This window comes from Conger conger, chromosome 3 (assembly GCF_963514075.1).
Source record: "Conger conger chromosome 3, fConCon1.1, whole genome shotgun sequence".
Lineage (NCBI taxonomy): Eukaryota > Metazoa > Chordata > Actinopteri > Anguilliformes > Congridae > Conger > Conger conger.
Genome location: NC_083762.1, coordinates 41,156,959 through 41,183,040, shown reverse-complemented (window position 1 = coordinate 41,183,040; position 26,082 = coordinate 41,156,959). Strand labels below are relative to the sequence as shown.

Sequence of the window (26,082 nt, the reverse complement as noted above, 5' to 3'; positions counted from 1 at the left end):
CGATTGGCATATTAAAATAATTTAGTCACTCTAAATCCAAATAAGTGACGGCACAGATGATGCAGTGGGTAGCACTGCCGCCTCACAGCAAGGAGGTCCTGGGTTCAAATCCCAGTCGACCGGGACCTCTCTGTGTGGAGTTTGGGCTAGGGTTAGGGTTAGGCTGATTGGAGAGTCTAAATTGCTTGTGGGTATGAATGGGTGAGTGAATGGTGTGTGTGTGTGCCCTGCGATGGACTGACGACCTGTCCAGGGTGTATTCCTGCCTTTCGCCCAATGTATGCTGGGATAGGCTCCAGCCCCCCTGCGACCCTGTTCAGGATAAGCGGGTTAAGATAATGGATGGATGGATAAATCCAAATAAAATATGAATTAACGGACTAATAAAATTATAATACATGCTTTACAACCATGCACTTTCTTTTCCGTGCTCAATATAAGCAGCTTAGACCACTTGTGAAGCTCATTTGGCTCCTATGAAAAAACTGACATCTGAAAACTTGATAAATCTCACATTATTTCTGCAGATGCATTTCCGATGAATTCATGGTGAATTTTGTTGTTTATCACGTTTGATAAATGAGGCCCAGTGTGTTTTTGCATGTGAACACCCAAATTCACAGGTGTGAAAAATGCACCGGTAAAATGCTCTGCCAGGTCAGCTTTCATTTCATTATGGGCCTCATGCAGGAAGTGATATAAGAACAAATGTCCTCTTATTTTTGTTCGTATCCACAAGTTGTTCTTATTCTGTTAGTACCCATTGATTTCCGGGATTCACTAATGTTTTCTTATTTTTGCTCTTCTCTTATGTAAGAGAAAATTTTACGAGTGAGAACTTTGTTTACTTTGTCTACTTTGCGCATCTTGTTTTCACAGTCCACAAATTGTTTGTCCAACACAATTTCTTTAAAATTTGAGGAACATTAAAAAAAGCATGAATATCATGTAATTACATTTTGATTATTATATGTTTTAGAGTAATTATAATGATTGGATTATTAAATGTGTGGTCTAAAGAAATACTAAACTATTGGTGCATTGATCCCAATTAGGACTATAAAAACCCTTGGATGATATTGTGTCTGTTCAGCTTCTAAATGGCTCACATACTGCTCTTCCATGCTTTGACCATGTAGGCTTTACCCAGAGATCGCACTGATCTATTTGATGAGGCGGATGAATGGCTACTGAGCCGGTCAAATCCCGTGCCTCCACACCTCCAAATACTGAGTGCACTCGGACTTCTCTTATTTATTCTCTTAACAGAAAATAAATTCTAATAAGTGGTGGCACGGATGGTGCAGTGGGTAGCACTGCCGCCTCACAGCAAGGAGGCCCTGGGTTCAAATCTCGGGTACTCCGGTTTCCTCCCACAGTCCAAAGACATGCAGGTTAGGCTGATTGAAGAGTCTAAATTGCCCATAGGTAAAATTAAAACATACAGAAAATATAAGAGAACTTTAAGAGAATGCTGCTGCATCAGGCCCAATGTCATGGTTTCTAAGAACAGAATAATATGAAGAATAATTGTCTATACTATGACAGTTAGAACCCTATGTATGCGTCAAATTGGAAAAAAAGCCCATATCATGTGTGTACCTACTGCTGAATACAGTGCAGAGGCATAGATAGACTGATTGAGTGCTCGAATTTATCATGTCTGGCATCTTTCATTATAGGCAGCTCTCACTTATAACACACGGGAAGAAGATTTGCTGTAGTTTTAAGCTCTGTTTGATTAATCTGAGCACAGGTCCTGAGAGATAACATATCTTAAACCATGCTCTTTTACTTTCTAATCCTGAATTGATTTGATTTGTGCTTGAATTCAGCTGCTTGCAAACTCAGTGGCAAACAAGGGACAATTTACATAATCCCATTGCTGATGTGGGGCAGGTAGTACCCCCTCTCCTGAGAACAGAAGCTGCTGTATTTAAAATATATATATTTACCAAATGGCTTCATAGAGCTCAATATAATTCTGTTTGAACTCAAGACAGATATTTCTTTTGCTATTGAATCCATTTCCTGATGCAACACTTGACAGACTTACTGCAATGTCTGAGCGGCATGTTTTTTGCAAAGGTTCTGCTTTGGTTTGAAGAGCATCTGTCTGGTGAATCACTGTCATAAATCATACCATAGCACTAATTGTTGAAAACCTTAGGTAACTTGATATTTTTAAAGTGGAATATGAGGCAGGACTGTATTTTGGAGCTATGGAAAGGATTGGGGGGAGAGAGAGTTGTTGACAAGCCAATTGGACAAGCCAATTTTTTCACTTTTAGAACATAAGAATATACTCTATTCTTATGTATTTGTATATCGTGTTAATACAATGCACAATATCACAGGCTTTGTATAATACGTTTTGGGTCTTAAAAGGGACTGATTTGAATGGATAATTGCCTAACACTCCCTATAGCTTTCACCATGGCAAAACTGAAAACAAAAAATGTTTATGCAGTACAGCAAAGAAACATAATTGCAAAGATGTTGCAGTGGGGATGGGGTTTGTGTTTGGCACCTTCCCACCCCCTTAAACAAAATGCCAGATATACATGTAATACAGTATACATGCATCAGTGTATAACACAATCTTATTAAATCAATTCCAAGTTGATCACTTATAGTACTGGTTTTTCAATTATGAAACAATTGAAAAGATCCCAAAGATCTGAATGGCTGGTGGTTATACAATTCAGTTTCTGCTTGTGATTGATTCAGACCAATTAAGACCATTTTTCCTACTCAGAAATAAATACACTGTTTCAAACCATTTTCTGTACCTTCTCTTTTCCCTTTGCGAATGTGTTGCTATCTTTTCACGTTCAGTAACCAGTGAGCAGAACATTCATTAAAGGAAGTAAATCGGAAATGGCTGCCCTGGGAACTGTTAACTCTTGGGGCCTTATTTTCCAGAATTAACTTTGCACAGTGCATTGGTGCAGTCACTGGCGAGGTGCATGGCATACTGGATGTGGACATTGCATGTTGGTATTTCTGCGAGGAGAAGTGAGGAGGGCACAGCTCAAGGTGCATGGCGCAGGTGTAAAATTCACTGGATAATGCTAACTATAACACTATCAAGCTAGGCTAAAAATGTATCTCTTTAGTCTGTCCTATAGTTGAGGGGCAGGAGTGGGTGGCTGGCATAAGCTATAGAGTCTCTGGTGGACTTGGTGGTCAGTGCTGTCAGTGGATCATTGTTGGTAGCGCTGTGTTAAGCAGAACCAGTCATGGTCTGGTGGTGACTGTCTCAAGCCTGTCCTCATGGCTGTGTAGGCCACTGCACCTGCCCAGAGCTCTAGACCAACTTTTCCTGTGTACCCCCTCCTGGCCCGGAGCTCCAGCCCAAGACCAGCTGTGCATGTCCCTCCTGCCAAGCTGATTCAGCTGGAGCACCAAGCCTGTCCCCTTGCCTGACAGTGCCACCCATTGGTTTTCCTGCCATCTCTCTACCTCTCAACCTTTCAACAAACCGATGTCAACCAGCGGTAGATGGGTTCCCCTACTGAGTCAGGTTCTGCTCAAGGTTTCTTCCTGTTAGCCAGGGAGTTTTCCTTGCCACTGTTGCCCTTGCCGTACTCTTGGGGACTGGTTTCTCTGTAAAGCTGCTTTGTGACAAAGGCCCTTTGATAAAAGCGCTATACAAATAAAAACTGATTGATTGATTGATTGATTGATATAATATAGTTATATTATCATTGTGTGTGGTATACCTTGATTTATTTAAAATGTAAAAAATTTACCTTCACGTGTGTTTTATTCACATATATGAGAGTATGTTTTTAAGTGCCAAAAAAGCTTGACTAAAAACTACTAAGCAGTAGTTACACATAGGGGTAGGAAAAGATGACTAAAAAGCATTTTAGGTAATGACATTATGTTTCCAATGTTGTATAGTTTGTTAGGCTTGAATAAAGCAAGACAGCATTTTTTCATCTGCGTAGCAAAACTGAAGCATTTTCAATTTGCTGGAACTGTTTTGAGGATAAGCGGGTTCAGATAATGGATGGATGGATGGATGGAACTGTTTTGAAAAATGGCTTGCAAAACTTTTAGGTGTTTGTGAATGGCATCTTCATTTTATGTAGTTTGTGTGGTGATTTCAATAAAAAATGTATTTGTTTCTGTCTTCTAAATGGTGCACTGAGTATGTGGCCAGGTGGAGCAGGACCACATACCACATATTGATTTAAGAAAGGCCATTAGCCCTCCCGTTGTGAACTGGTGTTGAAAAATAGTAGTGACAACACTACAAGTTTTTGTAATTTATTTTATATTTGTAATTGGATTTGTGACTAAATGTTGTCATCTTTTAATACTCAAGACTTAGATAAGAACAAATTTAAGTGATCCAAATCTTTTGTTACAAAGAGTGTGTTTTTACAGCATTCCTGTACGTGCTCAAAACTACTGTTTACAATATGTGTGATTCTAGAGCAATTTACAACCAACACATGATTCTGACCTACTTAGTGTTGTCATATTATTGTAGCTGAGTTTGCGCTGAAATCAAAGATATGAAACACTTTGGAATCACTGTATATGAATATATGAATATCGATTAAACTTTTCCTCATTTTGCCCTCAGACCCCAGAGGATTAACTAAGTGAACTATAGGCAATTATTCAGGGTGAGTTTGGTTGGGAGAACGAGAGGGCACAAATGGAAATTGGCAAAGAATAAATTCTGGACAGATATTAGGAAGTATTTTTTCACACAGTGAGTGGTCACTGTCTGGAATAGCTTGCCAGGATATGTAGTGGAGGCAGTAACATTGGGGGGTTTTAAGAAAGTATTGGAACAGCAAGGTCAAATATTTTTTGCTAAAGACTAAAGACAATTGAGTTTGAGGTCAAAAGATGTAAATGAGATGACAGATCCAAACTTCAGCTTTTATTTTTTATCTAGATTTGTTAAGCAACTTAAAACATATCAGCTTTTGTATCAGACCACCCAATCTTTAGGGGAGCAAATGTATTGGGCTTGCATGGCTGCTTCTGGAGTGGACTCACTAATCTTTATTGATAATGTAATGATGGTAGTAGCAGGATGAATATCAGAAGTCCGCATTGAAATTCTAGAGAAATTCATCCAGACTTACTGGGAGGAGCTTCATCATGCTGCAAGACAATGAGCAAAAGCACACAACCAACACAACAAAGGACTTCATTAGGGAAAAAAGTGGAAGGTTTTAGACTCGCCAAGTCAATCACCGGACCGTAACCCAATTGTAAATGTTCTTTACTTTCATTAGATACTCTCTATTCCAATACTTTTCCTCACCTAAAATTGGATGGCCTGATACCAAAGGTGCTATGTTGTAAGTAGTTATTCTGAACTGGTGTTCATCATTTTATCTGAACCCCAAATGTATTTAGTGTATTGCAAAAACAAAGGAATTGACCTTGCTGTTCCAGTACTTTTGGAGGGGAAGTCCCATAATATTATTTTGTTTCCATGTGTCCTTTTGTAGTCTCCAAATGTCGATTTTGGAAAAATGGCTAGACATAGGATATAAAAAATATATATATTCTGAATAGTATATTTTTGTTCTTATATTGGAACATTACATTTTTTAGTGTAGAGAAATGGTATCAAAGATTGTTAGAATATGCCTTTTATCGTCTAAGTCTGTGGTGAGGTGAGGGTACAACCCTCAGCTTGGCAATGTGGAGGTTGGAGTTTTATTTCCCTGCTTTGAAAATAAGAGGCTTGTCAGTATCTAAACTGCTGTTATCACAAGTAGAGAGTCTTTTTGACAATTTGGAATCACCCTTTTGCAGTTTTATTAAGTCACAGTTTTTTGTATGATATAAATATGAACGCAACAATAATTTGAGACATTGATCACTCAACCACAAGGGGGCAAAGTGGATCAGGTTCAAATAGGTGCTAATTGGCCTACACAGTGCTTTAGAGTGGCAGTTCAGACTTGACCTTGGTCCACCTTCTTTATTGTTTTGAAAAAGTGCCTTGAAAAACTTTATCCCCTTCCAGATTTCAAATCTTTAGACAAAATGTAATATTAAACAAAGGGACCCTGAGTAAATACAAAACAAATTTTAAAATTTATATTACATTTATTTATGAAAAAAGTTATCAAACACCCAAAATTTCCTCCCTTAAACTTAACACCACCTTTAACAGCAATTGTCAGGGTTTGGGGACCTAAGGGAGTGGACTAGAAACAGCCTGACCTCGCACTGAATTCCCGAAACCCACAAAGCTGATCTGTCTGTGTAATCGAGCAGGTACAAGCAATGCAACTCCTCAGTCCCCAGACTGGGCAGATTAGGTATAGCCTAGCCGCCTCTGGAGATCCAGGAGGAGGATGAAAGGGGTCCGAACCAAAGGCCTCGCCACGAAAAGTGATGCAGAATCCTTGGCTGGAATGCTAGGTTTTGGAGGAGAGAGATAGCTGAGCTTTCACCTCTCAAACGCAAACATGCTGGGTACACTGACAGAGCATATATGTATCTCTGCAAGGGCTATCAAGACCACCCTCAGTTTCCATGAGGGCACCAACCAAGTCTTTGGTGGGCACATCCTCCATGCCCCCTTAAGAGGCAACCGAGAAGGGACCGAAAGCCCACCATCAAGCCCTTGGCAAGCCTGTCGCATCTAGATATAGCAGCCAGATAACCCCCAATCTGCAGAAGGGACTAAAGAAGTGTGCCACTCAAGCCTGGGTCTCTGCCTCTGGATTAGCACCAACAGAACCTTCCCCAGCGACCAGCATAGAGTACTCAAGTAGAGGGGGCCCTGGCTGTCTACAGAGTTGTCATAAGCACTGGGCCAAGATTGCTGGATAGTCCCCATCTAGGGGCCAAACACACAGTTTGAGTAACCCAGAGACAGCATGGTCTGGCTGGGAGAGGCTAAGGGGATCCCCTCAGCATCTTACCAGCTCAGCCATCCAGGACTGATGGGGCCAGTCTGGGCCACAAGCCATAACCTGGCACACAACACCTTTACTTGGCCAGAACCACTGGCAGAAGAGGGGAGGGATGAAAGGCGTACAGAAGGGACTAGACATACACTCGGGCATCTATCCCCAACATCCCTCTGGGGTCCATCTGAGCCTCCATAAGAGGCGCCGTTCGACGGCTGTAGCTGTGACAGCCACCATCACCCTGACGAGGGAAGGGTATGGAACACCAACGCTGCCAAAACGTCTTACAAAGCATCTTACAAAATACGCCGAATCGCAGGATAATATTTGGTGTGTTGAGACAATAGTTTTTGCCCTATTAGCATATTTACGCAAAGCCTCGCATTACTGTTACAACATATCCGGAGCATGTTTGAGAATGTGACATGCCCCATGAAGTAAGCCATGATATAATCCATAACGTAAGCTTCCAGAGCGTGTTATCACGTTCTGGAATAATCCTGAGAATGTTAGCCCTCAGAGCCGGCGGCACGGATTGTGCAGTGGGTAGCACTGCTGCCTCACAGCAAGGAGGTCCTGGGTTCGAATCCCCGTCGGCCGGGGCCTCTCTGTGCGGAGTTTGCATGTTCTCCCCGTGTCTGGGTGGGTTTACTCCGGGTACTCCGGTTTCCTCCCACAGTCCAAAGACATGCAGGATAGGCTGATTGGAGAGTCTAAATTGCCCGTAGGTATGAGTGTGTGAGTGAATGGTGTGTGTGCCCTGCGATAGACTGGCGACCTGTCCAGGGTGTATTCCTGCCTTTCGCCCAATGTATGCTGGGATAGGCTCCAGCCCCCCTGCGACCCTGATCAGGATAAGCGGGTTCAGATATTGGATGGATATATGGATGGATGTTAGCCCTCAGCATGCAAACTGCCTGTGATTACTTAGAGGCTCCTTGGGGCAGGGCGGAAACCCACTCACTTTAAACTCGAAAACATTATTCAAGATCATTGAGAAGAAGAATGAGGTTGAACATTTTCGGAATGCACGTGATTAGCATCATCGGATCCCAGAGCGCTTGTTATACAGTAAATTAAGCTTTAAGGAGTGTAGAATTAATTAACATTGCATTGCTTTTTAACAATGGGGCATGGTTAGTTCAGATCTCTCCAGAGATGTTCAATCGGATTCAAGTCTGGGCTCTGGCTGGGCCACTCAAGGACATTCACAGAGTTGTCCTGAAGCCACTCCTTTGATATCTTGGCTGTGTGCTTAGGGTCGTTGTCCTGCTGAAAGATGAACCGTCGCCCCAGTCTGAGGTCAAGAGCGCTCTGGAGCAGGTTTTCATCCAGGATGTCTCTGTACATTGCTGCATTCATCTTTCCCTCAATCCTGACTAGTCTCCCAGTTCCTGCCGCTGAAAAACATCCCCACAGCATGATGCTGCCACCACCATGCTTCACTGTAGGGATGGTATTGGCCAGGTGCCTGGTTACCTCCAAACATGATGCCTGGCATTCACGCCAAAGAGTTCAATCTTTGTCTCATCAGACCAGAGAATTTTGTTTCTCCTGGTCTGAGAGTCGTTCAGGTGCCTTTTGGCAAACTCCAGGCGGGCTGCCATGTGCCTTTTACTAAGGAGTGGCTTCCGTCTGGCCACTCTACCATACAGGCCTGATTGGTGGATTGCTGCAGAGATGGTTGTCCTTCTGGAAGGTTCTCCTCTCTCCACAGAGGAACGCTGGAGCTGTGACAGAGTGACCATCGGGTTCTTGGTCACCTCCCTAACTAAGGCCCTTCTCCCCCGATTGCTCAGTTTAGACGGGCGGCCAGCTCCTGGTGGTTCCGAACTTCTTCCATTTACGGATGATGGAGGCCACTGTGCTCATTGGGACCTTCAAAGCAGCAGAATTTTTCTGTACCCTTCCCCAGATTTGTGCCTCGAGGCAATCCTGTCTCGGAGGTCTACAGACAATTCTTTTGACTTCATGCTTGGTTTGTGCTCCGACATGCACTGTCAACTGTGGGACTTTATATAGACAGGTGTGTGCCTTTCCAAATCATGTCCAATCAACTGAATGTACCACAGGTGGACTCCAATTAAGCTGTAGAAACATCTCAAGGTTGATCAGTGGAAACAGGATGCACCTGAGCTCAATTTTGAGCTTCATGGCAAAGGCTGTGAATACTTATGTACATGTGTTTTCTTAGTTCTTTATTTTTAATAAATTTGCAAAAATCTAAAAAAAAAAACTTTTTTCACGTTGTCATTATGGGGTATTGTGTGTAGAATTTTGAGGAAAAAAATGAATTTAATCAATTTTGGAATAAGGCTGTAACATAACAAAATGTGGAAAAAGTGAAGCGCTGTGAATACTTTCCGAATGCACTGCACCTTTACACATTATATGAAAACAGAACTGGGGGGCAAGAACAGCATGGCAGTAGCTATGTTTATGTGCACTGAACTAGTCTATCCAAAAAGTAAAGGTTCCTTAATTAACCTTAAAGTTCATTTAAGAACCCTTACTCTGTCACCAGTTCACATTTGAACCTTTGAAAGTTAAAAAATGACCCCCTCTTTAAAAAGGGTTCTCTGAAGCATCCTTGGGTTGCCTGAAGAACCTTCTTAAATTAAGTTGTTATTTCTGGGATGTCTCGATTTCTGGGATGTATTCAAAACATGTCATGGACTATAAATGTATTGATATTTATTCATATTTTTGTTTTATATATTCTAAACAGAGATCCATAAAAAAGGGTTCCTGGAGACACCTCAAGGGGTTCCACTGGTGTGGTAAATTGAGGAACCCTTAAAAGTTCCACCAGGAATTTTTAGAGTGTCATTGTAATACCCTCACCATCGAGGCGATACCTTTCAAATGTTTCTAAAATATTATGAACTGGCCGATTGCCGGCACTATTAACCCGTTGATTTGAAACCCAGCTGGATGTGACACTATGCACCATGAATGAGAATTGTCATCAGACTCCACAAAAGAAGAGATAACAGCTATTTTTTATTTCAATTGTGAGGTCAGACGTTAAAAATAAACATCTCAAGACATCAAATTACAACACGTCGGAATTTGACATCTTGACATGTTCTTTTTTTACGTCTAAAGGCATGCAGTTTTGCCATGTTACCAGGCCAAAAATTACCACGATTAGGCATTGACGCTTTGTAAGATGTTTTGGCACCATTGGAATTCCATAGAAGAGACACCGCTTTAACTGATGAGGGGGGGGGGGGGGGGGCTGATCGATAGCCCTGGCTGAGACATTCACTTTCACCTTGATGGGGGAGGAGCCTCCGCTCAGCAAACCCAATCCTCTCACTCAATGAGAGGATCAATACTTTGTACAACCCTCTAAGGGCTTTGGCAGGAAGTACACCAAAGACCGAACACTGCCTCCAACTCGAGCAGGTTCACATGAACCCCCTACCAGGAGGCGTCGGTAGTATTGTCACTCTGGAACACATTGGAACTATGGGAACGCCCTCTTGAAGGCCCTGGGCCAAAATCCACCTTACAGCCCCAAAGGGACAACTTGCTGCCACCAGCCCAGTCAAACTTCATGATGACCTGCTTCCTCACAACAAAGCAGGGCAATGTTCCGTCAACATTGATAACCTCTTGGGAGTCAGGGAGGCTCCCATCCTCATTTAATCCAACCCAAGCCGACATAAGTCGCTATACTCGATGGAGTAAGGAAACTTTCCTCCCTGTACAAGGTCAAGCCCTGCTTACTAAAGTGGGCCAACAGAGGCTACATTACCCCTGGCCCGCAGTTCTGAAGGGGCACACATCAATCAAACATCCAGATAGCTTGCTTGCAATTACCCTGGCACTGGAGTAGAACGTGTGCCACATCTACACATCTGTAAAGGTACTTCCTGTGCTCCCTGGAATAGGAATGTGTTAATAAGCATTGCGGAGGTCCACAGTGGTGAACCACACCTGCGTCTAACAGTCAAAAGGAGCCTTCAAAGAGGCAGACACGTCTGAAGACAGCTGAACTTTCCAGTTTCAGGATGGGCTGGAAACCCCCATCCTACTTGCCATCAGGAAATTTGTTGAATAAAACCCCTGTCTCATCGGCTCCAAGGGCAGGAGTGTTATAGCTCCTCTCCCCAACAATACTTAGCTCTCTGCTGAAGGGACTGGCACTCTGCCCTGTCCCTCAGACCAATGAACAAGTGTAGATGTGTGAAACCAAAATCGGTGGCTGATGGAAGGCCAGGCTGTGGGCATGGCCAGTGCCTGCTGCACCAAGCACATCTGCTCCCTTGTCCTGCGAGACTGCTCCACAGCGCCGTCTCACTGGAAGCAGTGGAGGACAAATCTTGAAGCAAATCCCCCAAATAGACCAGCAAGAGGAAGTTGCTTTCCCTTCTTTCCCTATACAGTAATACAGCATAGTGGTAACAGGATTAGACTAAGCACCAATAGCTCGCTCACCTTGACTTGTTCACTGAGATAAGAGAGAGCCATAGTATGATGCGGCTGCAGAAGCAGGTTACACAACGATGCACAGCAACATTATATTAATACACATGGGTACAGTTTAATCAATGCACATGTTTATTAACTTTCAGCTTTATACATAGTGCAACAAGTTCAGTGCATAGGGCTTATGCAGCCTGTATATTACCTTGCCTTATTAGTGTCTGACTAATACAGGAAGCTATATACATGGTGGAATAACAGAACTAGTTAACAGACTAGACCCTATCGCTGGGAATATGACACCGACGCCTGTTAGCTCACCGCTAATACATGGGGTTCAGAGAATGGGCGAAATCACACACCAATGTTTATTAGCTGTTCTGCAGGCAAGCCATGCTACCATCACAAAGCCATATAGACTTTACTCAGCCAATGATCAGCTGTCCTGCAATGCTTGATCGGGTGGCTTGCAACGTGATCTGCTTCCGTCGTTGCTCCCACCAGGATAGCAAAAAGTGGGCCTGACCTGACCTAAGGAGCTATGGCGACCCCATAGGCCTCAGCTCCATCCAGGTTGGCCAGCAGTGACCCTGGGAGACTACCAGCTCTAGGGCCCTCCCGAAATGATAGCAGCTCAGACATGGTAAATGGTTGGCATTTATATAGCGCCTTTATCCAAAGCGCTGTATAATTGATGCTTCTCATTCACCCATTCATACACACACTCACACACCGACGGCGATAGGCTGCCATGCAAGGCGCCGACCAGCTCGTCAGGAGCATTTGGGGGTTAGGTGTCTTGCTCAGCGACACTTCGACACAGCCCGGGCGGGGGATCGAACCGGCAACCCTTCGACTGCCAGACGACTGCTCTTACTGCCTGAGCCATGTCGCCATGTCGCCCAGACATAAAATCTGTGACGTCAAAAGCCTCTGTCAACACAGAGGGTGCAGATGCTGGGGCTGGAGGGAGCAACAGTGCAGTCCCCACTGCCCGACTTGACCAATGGTTCCAGAGGAATGGAACCGAAGATCTGGGAGGCTTCAACTCCATGTCAGGCTCCTCCAGGTCTGACCACTGGGGACCTCCTCCATCATCGAAAGCACCTGAAGCTGCCACTGGCAGCTCATCAGGGTGGCGACAAAGGCGTTTAGCTGTTGCAGCTGCTGCCTCTGTGCATACTTCAAGTCACTAGGCCTTTGCAAGGGCTCATGCCCACTCCCCGAGTCACCATCAGGCTGCCACATTGCTTGGGCTGATGTGACCTCCTCAGGAGGGCTGCCCCTGACCTGTTCTTTCAGCATGGCTCAGGGCTTCCTCTAAGCGGCTGTAGGCACTACCACAGACCAATGCGGGATTGGAGGGAGGGTTAGGTAACATCTATCCCCGTTTTGCAGAATAAGAGGATCCGCAAACAGGGACAGATGTTACCGAGGCCTTCCCTTAATAAAATAACATTATTAACATTTTAGTATAATATATTAACAGTATATGTACATATATACACACCCATTGTTTTTTCTTAAAACAATGATAATATAAGCAATTAAATTAGTAGAATCACTAATGTAATCATTATAGGCAATCACATTCACGATAACTCCAACCAGCTGCCCTCAAACCAATGGGGAAATCTCCTGCATAGTTCCAATCAGCTGTGGCCGAGATTCTCTCGACCCGACTTCTTCCAGGAGAAGAACCCATACTCTGCAACACTAGCTCTCTCCAAGAGAAACAAAAACAAAAAAAGGGAGCTAACTTTGCAGAAAATCCATCAAAGTACTCCTGAAGAGCACGCACTCTTACAAGCCTCATCTTAGGAGACAAAAAGAGAATGAGCTGGTGAACTCACATCTGTATTTGTCCAGGTAGGGGCGGGGGTGGTTAATTTGTTATTCGCCTAACAGCTGAACCTCGTGAGACTTGACCCATATGGTGGCGTGCTGAGCGATATAAATAGAACAAAATCTAGTCTCAAAGTCAGAAGGCAGGTGATGTCAAACTTAAAAATTCATAAAAAGACAAACAATCCAAAACAACAGACAGAATACAAAGTAAAAGATGAATAAACAAGAGTAAAGGTCAGGCATGCATACAATGCAAGACAGCAGGCAAGAAAGTCCAAAAAACAGGCAGTATTAAACAAGTCAGAAAGGTACACCAGCAGGAAAGTTGTGAAACAATCTGACACTGAAAACAGCAGGGCATAAGTACCAGGCAGATGAGGAGATGATGAGCTGCAGGTGAGGAGGGAATTGGCCAATGCTAATAATTGAATCTGGAGCAGGGTGTCTCAGAATGGCAGACAGGAACAGAAGGTGGATAAGTGGGTGGGGCCCACATGGATACTGAAAACAAACAAAAGCACATGATCTCACTCACACAGTCACACAGACAGACAGGAATAAAGCCAACAGAACTGTGGAAGCTCACCCCGAAGTACTGACAGCAATAATTGCATCCCAAAGCTTACTATAATATGATATCAGTCTTTCACATCACTGTGGAGGAATTTTAGCCCCCTTATTTGTAGAACTGTTTTAATTGAGACAAATTAGAATCTTGTTTCAGGTTCTGCCACAACATCTCTATTGGGTTCAAGTCCAGACTTGGCCACTCCAAAACTTCAATTGTGTGTATTTTCAGCCACAGATGATTGGACATTCAAAGGCCTGCTTTGCAATTTAATTTTCAAGTTAATATATGTGCTTTATATGACAATATTAATGCAAAGTCCAATTCATATTCAGTTTTTATGGCAGTCTGTGACAAAACCCTGTTATTTAAATGAAAATAAAGACCCACATTTTGAAAAATAATTTTCTTATTGTAACCGTATCAGTCATGACAGAAATGAAAAGACAATTCTATTGGCTGTCTATCATTTCATATTCATGTTTCCTGGCACACAAGGATGACATAAATCAAATGTAATGGCATTACTTCTATTTGACTTGCACTTGCATGGTTACGCCCTGCCAAAATTCAAATTGAAAATGCAATCCCTGCTTTGCTGAGTACTTATGTTGAGAAGGAATGTGTTTTACAAAGAAGCTCTTTGTTAAGTTCCTTCTAAATGTCTAACTTTTGTGTTTGGGAAACCCACATGAGAAGACAAGGTTTGCTGCTCAAGAACCTCATCAACACATTCGTTAATCCTAAAATCCAGCGTTATTTGGACACCCGCCCATGTTCACGTCCTCTCTCCCAGGTGATAAAATCTTCTTTCCTTGGTCTCCAAGTGGATGCAAAACACAAAAACAAAATTAAAAACGCACAAACAACTTGCAGCTCTGAAGTGCAGAAATATGTAATTAAGTACAAAACACAAAAAGAAAACAACACCAAACATGCAGTTGTGAAGTGACACATTCAAACAAATGAAAAAGAAAACACAAAAATGTACAGCTATGTAAAAACATATGTAAAACAAACACCTCTGATGTGTCAGGTCCTCTAAAGTGCAAGGCAAAAAGGAGTCGCAGTGCAGTTAGTCTGAACTGTCATCACAAGCATGCAGACTTGGTAGAGATATTACAATGCATTGGGCTTATTCAGAATAAAACAACATTTGGATGTAAGGGAGACCGGAGAACAACCAACACTTCTAGGTTTTCACTTAATTAAACAATATCTGCACATATTAGAGCAAACATTTTTCATCCAGAAAGAAAATGCATGTCTTTGCTATCCGTACAGTTCTAGAAAAAAACTTTGGTGCAAAAAACTTGACTAGAATGGTGGTAAAACACAGATTTGTGAATAACTCTTGATAGTTTCACTCACACATAGTTTCACTCACACATGAGAAGCACATTCCTCTAGACTAAAACAAATCCATCATTCTTGCGCAAATTCAAAATCCCCATGTCCCGTGTTAGTTTGCGCCCCGGTCTCCCCTACTCAGGTTTTCAGAATTATTCACCTCTGGATTTTAGTGATAGCCTGTCTGCTCCATTTTCTAGGTTCTGTTGTCTCATTTTTTGGTGTAAAAAATTGAGTAAATCGGGGTTCAAGTTTTTTGAATGCACACACCGCCTACATATGGTGGTTTAGTTGGTCTCTTCTTGGTTTTCAGTCCAGTTACGCTGAACATGCGTATCAAGTCGCTTTCGGTTTTATTTTTGAATAAACTGGAAAACATGCAGACTAGACCTATTGTAAGAAGCGCATATATTCGTTTTTTTCGATTGTAAGTTATGAAAACATTTGCTAGGGCGTTACACTTTGCACCTCCACTCTCGAGGAAAAGTTATAATTTCGACTAATATCTCAGTTTTACCAGTCACATTTTCTACCCCAAATTTTTATTGGAATTAAAATGATAATCAATAATAATAATTCCTACATACATACATACATACATACATACATACATACATACATACATACATAGATACATACATAAATTCTATGAGTCTTTTTTTCCTTTGCTGTTGTAAGTTCTGAAAACTTTTGCCTATTTTTTGAAGTGGACAATTCCTTCAGTTTTTCCTATATTAGTTTTTTTGCTATAAATTTTCCTCTTTGCTAGGGCTGAAAACTTTCCGATGTTCTTATTGTGTGTAATAGCCACTGCTTATAGAATAATAACAATAATAATCATCATAATCATCAATAATAACTACATACATACACACATACATACATAGGGGAGACCGGTAAACAACCAAACACTTTTAGGTTTTCCCATAATTAGAAAATATATAGGCCTGCACATATTAGAAAAAATATTTTTCATTCAGAAAGACGATATATGTTTTTGCGTTGACTATATACCATCGGTACAGTACTAGGACATTCATGGCGAGTACAGTTCAGTCGAAAGCAGCAGGAGTGAAACTGGGGGCAAGTTTAAACAGGTCCGGGAGAAGTTTAAACTGCGTCAAAAATGTCAGAAAACGGACTGGATAGAATTTGGTGTTAATAAGTCAAAAGCTGGTGTTTCCAACGTTTCTTACCGTTTACATTTTACATCTAAAAATTGTCTTGTAGAAATTGTTCATAATGTTGTCTGTAGTAACCGCATATGTCACCATTTATATGAAATTGATGTCTCGGAAGAAATTGATAAGAGCGAGTGCTAAATCGGACTGAATAAATGCATGGTCTACATGGAATATACAACGTTACATTAAAATGTATTGTGGCTGAGGCATTTATAACAGGCAAGGGCATGTTGAAACACAGCGTTCCAACGTGCCCCGGCTGCGCTAGTTGTACTCCAGCAGGGCTCAAGCACGTTTCTGCTTGATCATGTTATAAACCACAAGACAATGATTTAAATGACGTATATTTGGAGTCTGTGGCGGTCAAATATCATCAGTTATTTCATGGTGCTAAAACACATATTTCTTAAAAACTGTTTATTGTTTTATTGCCACTCACACATGAGAAGCGCGTTACTAAAATACATTAGTTAAAACAACCCCATCATTCTTGCTCAAATGCAACTATACAAAATCCCCATGTTTAAAAATGCCCCGTGATCGTTTGTTCCCCGGTCTCTACTACATACATACTAGGTGCTTGATTTTTTGTTTTGTTTTTTTGCTACTGTAACTTATGAAAGCATTTGCATCTTTGCTTGGGCTTAAAACTGTTTTCCTCCACTCTCCAGACACAGCAAAAAAAGTTCTTAACATCCTTACTGGTTTTACCAGTCACATTTTCTCCCCATATTGGAATTAATAAAATAAAATAAATACATTCATTACATTTCACTCCACCCATGACCAATTTTCGCAAAAAATAGTAGCCGAAATGCACATTTGAATTAATTGAAAAAGGGGACCAACAAGCCATGCGGCATATATATAATAAAATCTGATTGTTTAATTATGAATTATCGGTTTATTTTGAATAACGGTAAATACAGAATAGCAGGAAGGAACAAGCTATTTAAAAGCATGAATTAATGCATTTGTTTTCTCATTACATTATTATATATAATTTTATCCAGTTTGTTTCAGGCTCTACCTGTGGACATCCTGCATTCTCCTTCAATATGATGGTTGTTGTATTGAAAATTTCAATCCACATTGTTTTACGGCACACATTCTAATACTAAAAGAATGAAAACTATATAAAATATTGGTAAAATGTTAGTACAATACCCCTAGGCCCTATGCTGTTTAATGTTATATGTTCTTGTTATTATGTGAGCTCGATTCGTTATTTTTACTGAATTATAATTATATTTACTCTACCTTTGCTCTGTTCTTATTGCCTCTCTGTAATAACCACTGCTAAGTGTGACATGACTTGTAGTCGCTTTGAATAAAAACCTACGACACCAATAATAACTATATACGTACATTCATAGATAATTATTTTAGGTAATGCGTTTCACCTTCTTCGTTCACCATATAGAAATTACGCTAAAGCAATAGGCTACAATCTAATAGGTAAGTTGCCTATTTCCAATGCATTTTCTGTCCCTTCTGATCCTATTAATGCCCATCGCCGCAATCCCCAATATAACAGAAAATTTGCTAATAATACAAACTTAAACAACTATTATATTTATTATATCTTTTACTGCTACTTAGGCGACTGGGTTTCGATTAAAAGTAACATAAAAGAGGCTGCTTGGTATTTAACCAGACTGCTCTTTACAAGTAGGCTACTTCAAAGAAAAAACTGTTAAGGACGCAAATATGATTTAAGAGTTTTATTTGTAAACATTAAATATTTATTTCAAAAGGAGATTCGATTCGACACGGGATGCATCGCAGCTCAGTAAAAAAAAGGCAATGGATTGCATTATGTACGGCACACATTTATGAAATAGGCTATACATTAAATAGGCCTACTTTTGTAGATTTTATTAAACGTCACCCAAGTAAAATAATAAGAATGGACTAATTGCTCTGTCTCTGTGAAGACAGGAAACAAGGACAAAGTGCCAGAAATAATTATGTAGCTCTCAAGATTATTTAAATTGCAGCATGCAAAATGTAGCTTTTGGCAACTAAATAATAAATAAAAGCGTTTATATTCAACAACAGCAACAGAACAAACAACACATATTACAAACAAAGACAAGAGTAAAACAAGTGTTTTACAAACATCGTGTATCTCTTTTCGCCTATACAGATATATTTTTCCACATTTATGCAAAACATAAAATTTGTTCTGAACTCCGAATCTTTATAAAAATCTATCAGACTACATAGTGTCCGGAATATAATGTAGGCCTATAGGACAAACATATTTCCATTGCAAGTGTCTAAAGACATCCAACAACATGCAATCCCTTTTTTGAACACTTTCATCTGTCTGTAATCAAGACAGAAACACAATGTCACAAACATAAAAGGAAAGTCCATTTACGCGCTTCATACACATCTTGTAGGCTAAACGGACGCAATGGACGTATCACATAATTTATTATATATATATATATATATATATATATATATATATATATATATATATATATATATATATATATATATATATATATATATACATTAAATATATTACATTTGATGATATGTGTTCCAGACAACATAGCCTATATTGGACAGAGTTTGACAAATAGAAATACAGTTGCGGGAAAGTGCTTGACCATGTCAAACAGTCCCAGTAAAAGTTCAGTAAAGCCGTGGCTACCAATTTGTCCCCCCAAAACGCCGCTCATTCTGCAATAGGCCTAATAATTAACAGTGACAATTAAACAATACCAATCATTTTAATTCAGTCTATTCTCCCCGTGTGAAATAATTTCAGAAATAGGCCTACTCTAAAATCGCCTGAATAGAAATGCCCCAGCTTTTACAAGCACAATCTGCGGGTGTTGTTTGTTTTCTATTGGAAATGACAATGTCAATTTTTTAAAAAGGCAATGTGTCTAGAAACAGTTTGTCAATTATTGCTGGTGGTGGAACCAGGTCTTCAAGCTTTAGGTAAAAGATACGCTGTAGGCCTTGTGTGCATAGTGTGCGAAGTTCAGGGAGTTTTCCCAAAAGTTTTGATAAGTAGTTTGGACGAACCAAGCAGCCACCATTAAATGTCACTTGGTCTTTCAGACTATTTACAATCTTGTTTTGGAGGTCCTCTACCCTCTTGGGCTCCTTTAGTCCGTGCCGCTCTGTAATGAGAACAGTTATTAAAGTGTAATTAGAAACGCGTAGGGCAAATGTCAGTCCAGTCGAACTCGTTGGCTGGAAGATGGAAATGGGACACGTTAAAAATAAAGGGTTCAACTTATTCCTCTTACCTGTTACCATGGCAAGGGCAGCTATGCACGAAAACGCTGAAATGTCTATATTCATGCTCTGGAGGTTGGAAGAAAACTCCACAATAGATTCGATCCATTCCCCGAACCCTCGGACGCACTGGAGCCTGTGCAGAACCACTCCGTTGCAAAAAATGATTTTGCCTTCCGCTGGGTTAGACCTGAGATAAATAATAACTTTCATTAATTATTTAATTAACTGTAGCGAGAGAAAGACGCTATGTTTTAAAAAGACGTCACTCAGAAATAATAAATGGTGTTGGCTCTTTTTTTTTTTTTACTTTGTTGAAGTCAATAGACAATCGCACGAGTTTACCGGTATGCCAGCCGGAGTACAAAAAGTTCCAGGAAAGCGGATTCAAAGAGAAGATCTTGGTCATGTTTTGGAAGATCAGCAAACCCCGGCATCTTTTCCGCCCAACCTCGGATAATCTCCATGGAGCCAGTCAGAAGATCATAGAATTGTTGGATGTGCTGGGTGTCATCTCCAGTCATTTGGTAGTCAGGGTTAGCCTGAAACTGGAATTTTATTTAAACATCACTTAATGAGGTACTCTAAAATATATAACCCGTGAAACTGCCATGTTCATTACCTGAACAGAAAAGAGGTTTTATATTAATTAGGTAAACCCTCTTTGAACATTATTGGGATAGTAGTTTCACAGCAATATACTCAAGTATGCAGTTAAAACAAGCAAAAGGCCAACTTTGGAACAAAGTTGAAACAAAATAATTATACATTTCTGGTGTCCATCATTTGTGAATAGGTCAATATTCCAGTGTTACTTATTAGATATTCATTGCAATATTATAACATTATTAGTATTTCTATTTCTGCATAATTAAAATAGTTTGTTTTGGCACAATAGACCTATTGGTGTTTTCCGACATTGTATCTCTAAACACAAATTCTGTTTTCCCCTTATCAATTTGGTCTATAACAATCAAACAAACAACAGTGGATTTGGCCGACATTTAACCCAACTTACTTTTGAGTAGTCCAACCCGGACATAGATGGGTTTGAATCCACATGGGCCCTCACCAGTGCACCAATGAGACTAACTGGCGATGAAAGTTGGGGCTCTTGTGGAATTTTAGGTTTAGATGGGAGACGACCTCTTCGACCCTTTAAACTGGCAGTCCGAACGACTGAAATAATGTGATAATAAATAAAAACACATGTATGCCATAGGCCAACACTCTGTTTCTGTATGGCTTGATACAGTGGTGGTATCTGATTGATTAAGCATCAATTATCCTATGAATATAATAAGCTGCCTTATTTTAATTTTGTGGGACATACAATACATTAATCAAATATGACATGATATTTGCCCATTAAGATGTTTTGTTAAAAATGACATATGTGTCTTACCTTCTTTCACCATCCCAACAATAAGGCACTTTTGGAAACGACAATATTGGCATCTATTTCTGCGCCGTTTATCAACTGGACAGTTTTTGTTAGCCAAACACACATATTTGGCATTTTTCTGAACAGTGCGCTGCAATAAATAAATAGATAAGCACAGAAATAAATAAACAAATAAGATAAAATGTTAGAAAATAACAGAAGTGCTATATAAATCCACAAATCTGCCGTATAATTCAACATAACCATGGCAAAAAGCTTTATTTTTGCAGTGTTAAAATAATAAGATGTATGGCCCCACATTTTATCACTGCTTTATATTCAAGTAGCGGGGAAGTAGACGCTCAGTAAATACAAACGCGTGTGCATTCATATTGTTTATGTACCACTGAGACCCTAAGTGCTAAGCCTATTCAATTGGTTTGATGAAATGGCCAAACCACGTAATTTTACCACTGGGGATTTCCGTTAACAAATACCCGTGTTCCTATCACGAAGTTAGCTCACTATGTTCCAAACAGTGCAACTTTCATGACGAATAAATACAAAATAACTTCAGGATCAGCTTTGGTTTTTGTGTGCGTCTAAAGTGTAATTCCTTCCGTTTTCATAAAAACGTATGAGTCACATACGCGACCCATTTCAGCATACAGGTAATGGTGATCCACTGTAATATTGCGACGGGGAAGCTGTTGCTAACGAGAGACTACGAACCGGGAAAGCTTATACGGCTCAGCCTGCACAGACTGAATAGGTGTTTGGACCATCGTGAGCTAACACCGTCTTGCGAACACCCGGACGTTGTGCCGCTATTTGTTGTTTTCTCTATAAATATTGGTCCAATTCACACGAATCAAAGTGTTTTAGTGTCTGGGATAGTCAATAAGCAAACATAATCATAAACCACATTGCACAGGAGAAAAACTACCATTGTACATTAGTTCCGTTCGGAACACAGTTTACACGGAGCCAAGACACGGTTCCCTGTTCAAGCCCATTTATTTCTGATAGAAAGGGCTTCATCTAAAAATCACCCAGGTTCACAATTATATACTACTTTTCATACCTGGAAGCTAATGACAGATGATATAATTGGCTAAATTAGACACAGTTAAAGATGTTTGTCTTGTTTTCATACCAAAAGTGATTTATAAGTGACAGCCAATGCCTACCTTAAAGAATCCTTTGCAGCCCTCACAAGTACGGACTCCATAATGCTGGCATGCGGCATTGTCCCCGCAAACAGCACACAGTCCCTCGTTAGACGGTGATCCTCTCGGCTGAGGTGATGGAATTTGGTTGTCCATCAACTGGTGTCCGAGATGAAGGGAGTGAGGAAAGCCTATTCCCACCTGCTTTCTGATAGCACTGGGCAGAGTGAAACTCTGACTGTCAAGGCCCCGATGAGTTCCCGGGCTATCTGGGTTAATTGACACATGTAGAGGTCCATCAAATCTCATCTGGCAACTGGACACTGGGGTTCCAGGAGGAGATTGTTTGAAGGAGAAAAACGACAGCCTGGAGACAGGATTCTTGCGCTGGTCTATGATGTGTGTGGTCGCTACATAGTTCTGATGGAAACTATGAAGGGACCCAGAGTCATCCCATATGTGGCTAGGCTGAACCTGGAAGTTTGGCGTTGTTGGAGTATTGGGCGAAGACGACTTGTAGTACAATGGCCCAGAATGGGACATAATTTCTTCAGACTGAGACGGCAGATGACTCTGTTGGTGGTAGCTGTGCACGTGGACATCCTCCACCTTGATGGAGGACTGCTCTCCGGAATGGGGCATTTGATACAGGCAAGGAGGCTTGACGTCGTAACTGCTGTTGTAACTGTCCATGAATGTGCTGAAACTGGGGAGAGAGGTGGTGGCGGCGATCTCAGTGTTGGTCAGGTCCATGCTAAACTTAACAAACTCAGGAGTTAGGAAATCACAGCTGTAATCTCCAGGGGCATGGTAGCTCTGAGAAGCGGGACTCGCTCCTTGCGGTGATGACCCATACTGTGCCTGAATGCAGGGCATGGCTGAAAACAAAAGTGGCAGAATGCTTATCTGTTCATATTGTATAAAGTGACCTTTGAACAAGTCACACTACTCAAAATAGTAAAACAAATGCATACACGATGATACTGTTAAGGTAATAATGAACTATTAGAGGCTGATTAATATCTGCCTTCAGCCAGATATACTGTACATGTGCAAATACATTCCAAAGATGTATTGCCAGCAAACACATGCAAGTGTGAAAGCCTATGACATATGGCAATTAAAATGTAATCAACACAAGGGCATGGCCCTCTTCTTTTTGATGAAAACAGCTTGTTTTCCTCGTGCCATGAGAAAAAATAACATGTCCATACCTACAGCCAAGTGACTAATTTTATTGACACTTGGACAGTGCTGTTGGGCTTTGTTTAGGGGTCACTTTTAAGAGAGCGGCTCCCCTCAGCAATCTCCCCCTAGAAAATGAAAAGAAACACGAAACTGGAGACTTTGTACAGGCTATTGCTAGCGTCCAGTACGTAAACTTTTCCTTCCGCACCCTAGGTTTTTTATTTTAAATACAAAATGATAATTTAGTGCATGGACCACAGGAATTCAGTTCTACAGAACCTGTTAAGTTAATCCTGTTTCAATATGAATCGCCACATTTTCTAATTTCAGTTGCGCTTAGTTGTTCTCATAGTTTAATGCCATTGCCAGCAATAAAACATTCGCGTACTGATCCAGTTCGTTTTAGTCTATATTCACTAATGAAAAAAGAACAATTTTCGATTCAAATGATATAATTCAATTTCTTGTGAAAAAGTTCACATGAGCAGTGTTATAGTTTATATCAGTTATCTACACTGAATATTATTGCACAAGTAGGCTATAACCAATCAATGTCGCAAATGTTTCTCCACCATTGCTAGAAACATTATTTAAGACTTGTAGACACCACAGGTAAAAATGCTGTCAAGCAAAAACAATGCAGAACCGCGCTGATCGATTGCTATTTGATGCGTACTTTTCAAGCCATAGGGAAATTAATTAATTCAGTACCTTATATTGCCACCAAAAGTGCCATTGACAATCCACGAAGATGCAGTAAATGTCGTATTCTTCAATGTATGCGTATAAAAAGGCGCAGACCGCAGCCACGATTAAACTGTAACCAACAGGAGGGCGCCGTATTGCGTACAGCACTGTAAGCGGTATCAGTACAGACTGGCATTGTTTCTAATGTGCCTTTGTTTATGTGAGCTGCGAATATCACAACCCACGTGTCTGAAACCGGAACGTCATAAGCACCGTCAATGACAAGCACCAATCCGTTTCACCAAGGGACTGGCTTTCTCAGTTCTGCCGACCAGTGCCTTGGCACACAGTAACATGAAAACGGGTTGTATGGCGTGGAATTACAAATAAATGTAATTTATGTTTGTGAATAGATCGTAGAAAAATGAGCATATGTAAGTTTTCTGCATTTTAACAATGCGAGTTTTCACACCAAATTGCATGTCACTCTCCCTTGCGTTTTTCTGCATACCCAACAGCCAGATGTGAAGAACAAATGAAGTACAAGTACGTTCCAAAAAAGTATTTATTGGTGAAAGATTAGAATATACAGTCCAAGTAAATTTCATGCTGTACGCTTTTCACGACAAATATGGTGGTTCTTCGGTGTTGTAGAAGGTCAGAATGTCTTGCTTAACTACTTGCATTTGCACAGATGTATAACGGACATTCTCGATTGAGCAATAAAAAGCTGTCACAGAAATTTGTTTTGTAATAGTCGATCACTACTTCTGGTTAAACACCTATATGTTGTATTGGTTACATTTCCCTGCTCCCCAACCACAAATGTACTTTTGGGAAATATCTAAATGTGAAATCTAATCTTATCGTGTTATTATTCATAGATTCATTTTCACAGACCTGGCTGCTTTCCACGTCTTCCGAGTTAGACGTAGGGGTCAGTGTGCGTAGTCTCGGCCTACTTTTTTATTACTGCTGTCATTTACTCAGCTGCTTGGGTAGTGAGGGCAGACAGAGGGTGCTCATTAACCACTCCAGCGCCGTGCTGCCGAGAGTGAACCAATTTCCTCCGGGGAAGGGGAAGAAGCGATCGGAGATGGCAGAATGGTAGTGACGCTTAATAAGCTATTTTGACGCAATTGACGGCATGTGTCAAATGTAGTCTTTTCTTGTCTGCTTCTAGTTCCCATTATTATAACACTTAAGTTCGTTAATGAACGCTTATGTAAGAATGACTTTTATATATCTTGCTCTTAAGAAATTATGATAAGGTTACACCCAACCTGATTACAATAGTGCTATTTTTGAAGGACCAAGCGCAAGGAAATAATCAAACATTAGAAAGTAGATCTTTAGAAATGGTAGACTTACTGTACTAGTTGCTTCCATATAGGCGAGGGTAAATATATATTTGAGATAATCGTAGCTACTCATTTATAGACACATATCATTTACACTAAGGCTGTTTTTAATATGGGCAACCACTTACTTGGTTTGAACCCCTGGTTTAAATGCATGGTCTATGAAATGCAGAACCATAGGCCTACACGATACAATGCATATCTATTTGAAGGACTCAATCTTCCATCTCAGAGGGGCACAGTGTCTGCAAGTTTTTATGCTTCCTTTCAATTCAGTAGCCAATTTCGAATTGTAAACAAGGAGTGACTAGCACTCAAGTTACCTAGTATTAAAAATATCATTGGGAAAGTGAACTTAAAGCAGACTACACATGCCAAATATACACCAATCAACATTAAAACCCACATTTTTTATTATTAAAAATGCTTTAAACTATATAAGCAGATAATCATAAGTGAATTGCATTCAAAAGTAAAAATTTTAAATGAAAATGGAAATCTTGTAAATTCATTGGGAGGGGTGCATTGTTTAGTTATTTAACCCATTTAAGCCTGTGGGAAACTAAAGTTGCCAAAGTCTCTACACCTCTTTTTCCATCTGTGAATATTTTTTGGATGACTACATATGCTTTAAAAACAACTGGCATGCAAGTATACAACTCTAGGAATAGTTTTAAACAACTTCCTGGAAAATGCACTTCCTTCCCGTCATGTGGTGGTGTGTACTTCCGGCTGCTATG

At 40.6% G+C, this 26,082-nt stretch overlaps 1 protein-coding gene across 1 annotated transcript; it reads right to left on the bottom strand.

The window, feature by feature from the left end:
* Nucleotides 1-18,884: 18,884 nt before the first annotated feature.
* Nucleotides 18,885-24,136, bottom strand: LOC133124436 (nuclear receptor subfamily 4 group A member 2-like). Its single transcript, XM_061235653.1, has 8 exons — nucleotides 24,006-24,136; nucleotides 23,321-23,419; nucleotides 22,128-22,984; nucleotides 20,959-21,088; nucleotides 20,572-20,732; nucleotides 19,899-20,101; nucleotides 19,565-19,743; nucleotides 18,885-19,435 (listed from the first exon to the last, which is right to left on the bottom strand). The coding sequence occupies exons 3-8, from the start codon at nucleotides 22,980-22,982 to the stop codon at nucleotides 19,179-19,181; spliced, it is 1,785 nt and encodes a 594-aa protein (XP_061091637.1). The 5' UTR covers nucleotides 22,983-22,984; nucleotides 23,321-23,419; nucleotides 24,006-24,136; the 3' UTR covers nucleotides 18,885-19,178.
* Between the last annotated feature and the right edge of the window lie 1,946 nt (nucleotides 24,137-26,082).